Raw genomic sequence first — 10,072 nt, 5'->3', positions numbered from 1 at the left:
GTCCAGATTAGTCCAAGGCAGACTCGGACTCGGATCGGGTCATGCATGCTGGACTCGGTACCGAGTGGGTTGAGTTCAGGTCAAGCCTATTTCAAAACTGGATGGAGTTGGGTCAGCCCTAACTGGGTCTGACTCGACTCGATACCTAGCTCTAGTTAGGTTATGGGGAAGCGGTTGGTGGTGTGTTGACAATACCAAATTCTATGGGCCCCACCATGAGGTATGTTTTATATCCAAACCGTCCGTCAATTTGGCGAGATTAAGGCTTGAGCCCAAAAATAAGACAAATCCAAAGATAAAGTGGACCAAAATGCAGAAAGCAGGGGGAGATTGAATGTCTACCATCGTAACCTACTTGGGGTCACAGAAGTTTCATATCAATCTGAAATTTGTTCATTTTTCTCTTCATCCAGGTTTGTGTGACCTTATGAACAGTTTAGGTTGGTGGGTGTTGTCCTGACCGTGTGGCCTACCTTGATGTATATCTTGTATAACCACACCGTCAATCAGTTTTTCCAACTCATTTTAGGGCATGTTCTTACAAAACGCAGCAGATCCAAAACTCAAATAAACCACACAATGGGGATTGAATGCCCACAATTAAGAACTTTCTAGAGACTTGCCATCCATGATAAGGTTACACAGACCTGGATGAAGGCAAAATACAAATATCAGCTTCATCCAAAACTTTCGTGGCCCGTAGAAGTTTTAAATGGTGGGCATTAAATCCCTACTATGTGGTCCACTTAAGATTTGAATCTCTTTCATTTTTCAGGATCATGCCCTAAAATGAGCTGGAAAAAACTAATGGACGGATCAAGATAGGCCCCACGGTCAGGGTAACACCCATTAACGTGATAGCCGGGTAACACCCAATCCGCACCGTACAGTATTGGCTATCACATTTCTCTGTCTGTCCATTTCTTTATACATTTGGCCCACCTAATCAATGGACCCGTCGCTTTTAGGCTAAAGGAGGTGGTCCTGGATAACACACACGTCATACTGATACATGGAGGTGTAGGCTTGACAATCTGACAACTAAGGGTGTCAATGGGCTAAACTCGGGCCGGCAAAATCAGAATATAGAATAGTCCAACAGTCCGGCCCAAAATAGTTCAAAATCCGGGCCCAGACCAACAGCTCATTGACAGCCCTACAGACAACCACTATTGGGCCCACTCACGTCACGATTTAGCACATGTCATGTGACGGGCATCTTCAAGGGAAGCGGCTTGGCTGGTGTACCTCACACGAGCTATATAGCTTATGTATTGATGTCGGCAAGTTCTGTGGGTCAAATCACGAGGTATGTGTTATATCCAAATGGGTCATCCATTTTTCAAGCTCATATTAAAGCTTCAGCCGAAAAATAAGGAAGATCTAAAGATCAAGTGGACCACACTACATAAAGCGGTGGGGGATTGAATGTCTACCATTGAAACCCTTTTAGGGGTAACAAAAGTTTTGGATCAATATGAAATTTGTTTTTCTTCTTCATCCAGGTATTTTTGACCTTATGAACAGATTGGATGGAAAATAAACGTTGTGGTGGGCCCTACTAATTTTTTAATGGTAAAAATCATTATCCCTGCTGCCATTTTAGGTGTGGTCCATTTGATATGATATCTTGCTTAAACCAAATGAGTCTATAAGAAATTAAATGCCTCTTAGTCTTCAACCAGAGCTTTTTTATTACCTCTTTTGCAGATGAAATTTTCACAGCTGTCACTGTCAAAATCATCTTATAAACTTTTCCATCCACTGTGCAGTTGTTCCACCCCCCCTATTTGGATTTGTAGAAAGCATGGATTATGAAGTAGTGTTTTTTAGGAAATTTTATTTCTTAAAAACTGTGATAAGGGAATATAGTTTTCAAATTTTTGTCAGGTAAAAAATTCTTCTTTTTTTTTGAAAAAAATAATTCCTAATAGTTATTGACATATGTCATATTAGCACATTTAGCATGTTACATGTATGGATGTAAGAAAATGAAGAATGCACATGTGGCATACACAACATGTGTGAGGCACTTGAAGTTGAAATGTGGTGCATATGGAACATGTAATGTGCTTGAAGTTGTATGGTGCCACGTGACATAAGAGATTTATTAGCACATTTAACATGCGGGCACTTAAAGCTAGAAGGTGGCACTTATGTGCATTGGCACATTTTACACACACACACACACACACGAAGCAATTGAAGATGGACAAAGGCACATGTGTCAATTATGTATATGGGGGTGCACAAGGGACACGAATTGCAATCAAGCCCTACTTAAGGAGGCCCCTTGTAACTCTTGACATGTACCATTGAAAAGGCACCATGTATGTTTGTTAGATATGGGTTCGACAGTGATAAGCTAAGATTTTCTATTTGAAATGACGATGTTGCCCTTTTCATTGTGGGGCTCACATTTGACGCGTATACGTGATGTTGTAATGGCATTGTCCACGTAACTTGTAATGGCAATGCCTATCTTTGTGCCATCACAAAGACTCCCAAATGTAGGTTTTACATGTACCAACTAACAAATTAGCACATGTGATGGTGTAATGGCATTGTCTAAATCACATGGACCATATTAGATTGGGAGTTACATTAGAAAATGTGGCCAATGTGAGACTATCAAAGGTATATGGTAGCACTGTTTACACCCATCCCGGGGCGTCCATGCGGACCAATGAAATGTCGCCATGTGTTGGCACTACGCATTAAATGATGGATGAAATCCTACTTGTAAACTAAATATATCTTTTGACTCCACTTCCTTCGGTGGCACGTCACTTGCCAAGAGCATAACTACATAGGGCCGTACGTACATTTGTGAATAAGACATTACGAGGAATGACATGTAAGCCTAACACAATCGAAACATGTAACCTAAGCAATGTGCCCAGCAAGTCTATAAGGACACGTCGAGATAGGTACCCTATTGCAAACCAAATAAGCTCGGCAATGATGTGTTACACAATCCTATCAAAATAGGAGATCCTTCAGAGACAATCGGTGCTCTCGCGACAATTGCAAAGATTAGGGAGATGGATTCTTCTCAGAGCATATGGAAACCAAAGACATTGTGAGGAATCCAAATCTAGTGAGACTGATCCCATAACAACCATGAATCTCTGCAGTCATGCTGGATAGGAGATTTAAAAATATTTCTGACCTCTGGAGATCTCTTTGGCTAAGCTAGGATGATTAGAGAACAGCTATGCACCGTGATTGCCAATGTTCTTGGACCAGCTAAGAAACCTAACGAGTATGTGCTTCCTCCCAGGCTATATAAGGAGCAAGCGATGAAGAGATTGGGGCCCATGCCCAAAAACAATTTCTCATACACAACGCAATGTTGCTTACCTTAGTTTACATTCCTCCACTTCTATCTAGCCATGCATTAGAACTTTTGGAGTTTAGGTTAACTTAGATTACTACCATCTAGCACCTTTACTGTAGTACGCTTAGAAGTAGTTTAAATATCCACAAACCATCGTTGTTGGATCCCACGATCAACTAAGTCCTTACTTGGAAGATTAAACCACTGGTCACATCCTGCTCACTGTTCGCCTCGATTGTTTGTCAGCACAAGCAATTGTAGGTATTTATCTTTCGTTTTTTATTACTTATTTTGTTTTTCTATGGATTATATTAAACTTTATATACAAATTAATAAAATCAGCACTATTAGCCTTTTGTTTTGAATCTTTCATCTATCATTGTTTTATTGAGAAATATAAGGCCTACTATCACTGTTAAAAGAAAAGTCTTGAACGAAAGATAAAAAATGATCAATTTGGAAGGAATAAGCATACCCTTCTAAAATTGCTTGATCGTTGTAGCCACCGGTTGCTACTAAGGTGGCCAAACCCTGGAATTTAGTCTTAATTGGTTTGTCTAAGCACAGGGGCACCAACATTCAATCAAACTCGAAGTCGAGTATGACTCTGGCACACCCGCACTATTCTAATTGCACATGTTTAACTAAATACGAGACTTCATTAACACGTGCGACTTCATGTTTAATTGAATTGCAAGAACAAACATATTTGGGTTTAATTCTTGATAACTTATTTTCCTTCTATGTGGAAACATGCTTTTCTTAAGTTGGAGGGAGGAAAATTAATTTATTAAATTTTTTAATTATCTTTTTAAAAGTAAAAAATTATGTTTCAAAGAAAAGAAAAGAAGACTTCACAATATAAGTTTATTTGGAAATGGTGTTTCCTTTCGTTCCCTTTGGTTCCCTTTCCATGAATGTTAGAGATTCTGTTTATGATCTCACGGTAGTAGGAAACCTTTCTCATCATTCCAATTGTAAAGAAGAGATGTGCTCCATTGGTACCATTACCACTGTAAACTTACGGTGGCACTAGGTAGATGCGGCCCACATGATATATATATCACATCCAATCTGTCCATTAGATGCGCAACTCAATAACCTACCATGAACCAAAAGTCAGCTCGATCTTTGGTGGGCATAGCACGGGGAACAAGGACGGAGATGACCTTTACCCTTGATTTTCACAGGGCATACCAGACTTGCAAAACTACATGAATTTTTACCTCATCTCTCATCCAGGCTAGATGAAGGGTCTAAAGGGCCTAGATTTCACATATACATGGTGGCCCCTCCATTCAAATCAAGGGTGGTTGCTTCCAAGATTTGTTCCCAATGTTGTGGTCCACCTAAGTCTTGGATTGACTTGCTTTCAAGCCCCGGGATGTATTTTGGGGTGATGCATCTTATGGATGGGTTGGATCTCGTGAACACATCACGTGGGCCCCTCATCTGCCAAGTACCACCATAGCTTATGGTGGTCCTAGTACCACTAGAGTACGCCCCTTTCCAAAATTTTGTAACCCATCTTCCACAATTATTAAATAAGCAAATTTTAGATCCTTTTTTCAAAACCCAAACAAAAAAAATTCAACCTCTCACTAATGGAATCAATTCCATTAACAGTAGCCAAAACAATTGGTGGGAGCACCATTCAAAATTCAAATTTTCAACAAGAAAAGATCGGGCCCACTTACTGGGTGGTAGGATGCGGCGACACCGACTCACACAAATTTCCCCTCAGGTTTATTAATTTTTCAAAATCTCAGGCTTTCCTAACACAAGTGAGGCCCCTTGGTGCACTGATCCCAACAAAATGATATATTATGTGGCCCACCTTGAATCTTTGGCTGATTTGGACTTGCTACATTTTCAAATTTACTACCTCTCTGAAGGTTACAGATTTTCCCATGGGGAGGTTGGTTGATTTTATTTTATTTTATTTTTGTATATGGGCCATTCGTAATGAAGGCCACCACTTCAAAAGCTAGGATCACCCGACTCTGGCCCCACCACGGGATACTCTGTATTCCTAGGTTGAGTTGTATAATACTTTGAAACATCGAGCGTAGATGTCTCCCTTTGAATTTTCCCAATCTAAAATGTCAGCAGATTGCAGAAACAAAACAAATTCATCTATCTAGCGTTTCTTGCACTGGTGATTTGATCTGGTCAAATCCCCTGATGAAATCAACGGCCCGCCATAAAAATCACGTTTTCTAAGCTGACAGTGCTATTCTGTATTGTTCAATGGCCTTTGAAAAGGTTACCGCGGGCTTGATATCCAACAGCCTTTTGAAAGGTTTCAACATGAAACAGGCATTCATGAAAATCTAGCATTTTAATGATCTAGAGCCATTTTCTCATGTGGTCCATCATCAATCATGAACCAAAATCTCTCTTCATTGTTCTATCTTAACCACACAGTTGATGAACCCCTTCCTGTTAAATGTGCGATTGGCTATATACACCACATTATTGCAAATTCATTCCTGTTGAACATGGGCTCATATGTGATTGTTGAACTCCTCCCTGTTCAATGTAAACCATTGGCTGTGTCTTCTAAGTTCATTAGCAGGTCACAAATCAAACAATTCATACAGGCAAAATAGGACCCACGGGTCACCCACCAGACGGATCCACCATACGGCTTCAAGACCAAAATGGGCGACCCACAAAAACAGCTTCAAACCATATTTCAGATACGGTAAATAAGACTAAGAGATTGCTCGCACATTCAGGCACAATAAAACCACACATCTAAATTACACAGAACCATAAAAACGTCACATGAAATCCATACAAGTTTTGGAGTGACAAACCCCATTGTATGACATGATCTCTCCAAAGGCATATGCTCTACTCATAATGCCAACCATTATTAGAAATGTAAAATTAAAAAAAAAAAACGTACATGCCTGTGCTACAAAACTCTTAACAAAGCTGGCTGTATAGGAGCTGCAGCACTTCGTCTCGGTTACCTCCCTTTCCTATGTATGCATTATCTGATTGCATAGACAACAAATAGGAAATCAGTCAAATATGAGCATGAAGCTCAGAAAATCAAAGAGTCGGTCAATACCATGTGATACCTGGATCCAAGGTATTCAATAACGGTAATGATGGCTATAACAAGAAGCCTTATGGGTGTTATGATACGGGCTGTAATGGCCGTTATAGCCCTATAACAATTGATTTTATTTTATTTTATAAAGAAAAATATGTATCAGCCTGTTACAGGCCTAAACTGTTACAACCCCATATTGGTATGCTAAGCACCCATCAAAGTACTAAGAAATGGTAATGTGACAGTAACGGTGGGAACTGTTACATGTTACGGAAAAAAAAATGCCCCGGAATGGGGTCCAAACAGGGTTTTATTTATTTATTTTATTTAAGAAAAGCCGTAAAGGCTGTTACAGCCCGTATCACAATGGTGATGACAGTGACCATTATGGCCACCGTTACCATTATTGACTACCTTGGTACCCATAATGGTCTTATAGGGCTTATTATTATTATTATTATTATTCCAAATCAGGCATTACAGCCTTGTATTGGGTAACAAGCACCACCATCAATGTTATTTAATGGTCGTGACATGACCATTTTTTAATACCTTGACTGGATCCTTCAAATCTTCTATGTCGAATAAGACAACATTGGTGCTGGTGTACCTGAATATTTACCAAAAATTATAAGGTTTGCTAAACCCACATGTGTACAAGGGATACCATATACACATGCCAGTGTGACAGATAGCCAAGGGGTACACTAGGCCGTCAAACCTTGAAGATGTTCTCACCCAAAGATGAAGCTGGTTCACTCACCAGTTGGCCACGATGTTGGAAAAATGACTGCTTAGAAAACATCAATACATTTGTTTTTTAAACTATGGCCCCACCCTATTAGTGGACCAACCTGATTCTTGGACCCAGGACCAGGTGAGAAATATCATGGTTGAGCTGGTATAAATAAGGTGGAGCATGACTCAATAGGGTACAATCGGTCCCAAAAGCAGCTTCCAAAAAATATAAGATTTCTTTTCTTTTTTTTTTGAAAAATGATTAAACATGCCAAGTAGAGTGATTGAACAAAGGCTAAGGCATGAAATGAAGGTATCAGAAAATCAGTTTGGTTTCTTGGTAGGGAGGACTACCACTGAAGCTATCTTCCTATCCAGACAATTGAAGGATAAATATAGAGAGATGGACTCCACATGGTGTTTATTGACTTAGAGAAAGCTCATGATAGGGTTCTTAAAGAGTTAATTCAGTGGCCGTTGAGAAAAAAAGGAGTTTCAAGAGGATATATTGACATGATTAAGGATATGTATGAGGAAGCAGTAACAAATGTGAGGACCACTAGTGGAGAGACAAGTGAGTTCCCAATTACTAAATGTTTGCAGCAGGGGTCGGCATTAAGCTCGTACCTTTTCACATTGGTTATGGACAAGTTAACCTGGCATAGGAAGAAATCCTATGGTGTATGTTGTTTGTAGATGACACAGTTCTGATTGACAATACAAGGGAGGGCATAAACACGAAGCTAGATTTATGAACGGGTGCTTTAGAATCTAATGGATTTGAAATTAGTAAGGCTAAAACAGAGAATCAGGAGTATGAGATTAGTAACAATAGGAGTGGGAATGAGGAATTAGTTAAGATTGCTGATCAAGAATTTCTCAAAATGACCCTTTTTGATATCTTCAGTCAATAATTCATGAGAGTGGAGGGATTGAGAAGGATGTTGCTCATAGAATTCAAGCAGGGGTACAAGAAATGGAAATGTTAGCTATAATACCAACCATGTTTTTGGATAGAATGTTGGGCACTTAAGGAACAATATGTTCATAGGATGAGTGTAGCTGAAATGAGGATGTTGAGATGTATGAGTGGCAAGACAAGTATAGAATTAGAAATGAATGCATTTGAGGGAACTTAGGAGTAGCATCCATAGTTAATAAGATAAGGTAAAGTAGACTTATGGTTTGGTCATGTACAACGGAGACCAAGAACTGCATTGACAAGGAGGAGCAAGTTGGTCCAAGTTGAAGGCTCTAAAAGGGCGAGGTGAAGGCCCAAAAGGGCGCAGGTGGAGGTAGTAAGAAAAGACCTGAAGACTTATGGTCTAACTTTAGTTTTGGCCGTTGATAGAGTGGAATGATGGAACATAATTCATGCAACCAACTCTAATTAGTTGGGATAAGGCTTAGATTATGTTAACTCATTGATTTTTTTGGAAGGCAATGGAAAATTCTTATTGAAAAAGAAAAGAAGGATATTTACAACAAAGACGCCCAATAAATGGAGAAAGATTACGACTATCAAAGGAGTCAATACATGAAGAGGTGTTTCAAATAGCAAATAGTGTGTAGTATTGCATTCACCTCTTTGAATTACGAGGCATAAGCTACATAGCGTGTAGTGTGAGCTACACACTACAAGATTTTTAAACAAGGTAGCACTTGGTTGCACTAATTTCATGATACTCTACACAAAACTAGACTGCCTAATAGTGAAATTTAACAAAATTTCGTAATATTTGATGCAACCAAACACTACCTAAAGTAATAGGAAGAATGAGTATAAAGGTAAAGAAAGAGCAATGAAATTGATCTAATACCGTTACTTATATTATTTTACTAAAAGCATTGAAACGATTAACTAATTTTTATTGAAAATATAAATTCATTTAAATGTTGTAGTAAAAAATAACTTGTAATGTGAGCTAGGTAGAGTGTAATATACGTAGCGTGTAGAGTATGCAAATTATCATGCAGCGTAGGCTACACACGACTTTAAGCTATTTTCACAAGCTATGTAGCACTAAGGCTAAGCTACAATACATAGCGTAAGCTAGTGTTTGAAATATTAGTATCGTGTTATGTATCGCACCCTTGGGATACAGATACGTATTGGTTATCGCATGGGATATATCGGTTGTATCGTGTAATGTATTGTTGTTGTTGGAAACATGGGCAAACATTGGGAAATTGGTCGAATTTTTTAATGAAACTTCAATGATTGTTAAAAAAGACATCAATACACACTTATAAATCAAAACTAGTATTCGAAATATCGCTATCGCGTTATGTATCACGTCCTTGGGATACAAATACATATTGGCTATCACAAGGGATATATCGTTTGTATCGGGTAATTTATTGCACCTTTTGGGAAACATTGGGAAAATTTGAGAAAACGGTTGAATTTTTTAATTAAACTTCAAGGATTGTTAAAAAAGACCTTAATACACACTTTTAAATCATAACATCTCAAAAAAGAAGTGCACATATAGGGTCCTAAGCTATGTGTTGTCTGACTTTTTTTTTTTAATTTTTTGTCAGCTTGTTAGTACACCCCACTGTCAGTTGACACTTCACTGTTAGCCACCCCCACTAGGGATCGATACCAAGACCTCAGTGTTGAAACGAGGTATCTTTCACTCAGTCTACCACTTGAGCTATGGATCAAGGTGTTATGTGTTGTCTGACTGAACTAATGCAACTATATTCAAATTGAATGCATGACATATAGAGCGTATGTGATGATCATTTCATCAAAAACTCCTAAATACTTCGAAATTAGTTTCATTTGACAACCAGTTGAAGGAAAATTTCAAAAAAAAAAAATACTATTTTAATTTTTTAAAATTAATTTTTAATTAAAAATGATTTTTTATTTTTCAAAAATTGACAAGGACTTAACAAATCAATAAATCAGCACTCAT

The 10,072-nt window shown here is 38.5% G+C and overlaps 1 protein-coding gene across 2 annotated transcripts in view; it reads right to left on the bottom strand.

The window, feature by feature from the left end:
- Positions 1 to 6,076: 6,076 nt before the first annotated feature.
- The window catches only part of LOC131221125 (succinate-semialdehyde dehydrogenase, mitochondrial), a 116,230-nt gene continuing 112,234 nt past the window's right edge, over positions 6,077 to 10,072 (bottom strand). For both annotated transcript variants that reach the window (XM_058216269.1, XM_058216268.1), the window contains one exon: positions 6,077 to 6,345. In XM_058216269.1, the coding sequence (XP_058072252.1) occupies positions 6,275 to 6,345 (71 nt within the window). In that variant the 3' untranslated portion in view covers positions 6,077 to 6,274. The remainder of the gene's footprint in view (positions 6,346 to 10,072) is intronic.

Source organism: Magnolia sinica, chromosome 12 (assembly GCF_029962835.1).
Source record: "Magnolia sinica isolate HGM2019 chromosome 12, MsV1, whole genome shotgun sequence".
In the NCBI taxonomy this organism is placed as follows: domain Eukaryota; kingdom Viridiplantae; phylum Streptophyta; class Magnoliopsida; order Magnoliales; family Magnoliaceae; genus Magnolia; species Magnolia sinica.
Note: the sequence above shows the minus strand (reverse complement) of the source record. Positions and strands in the feature narration are given on the sequence as shown.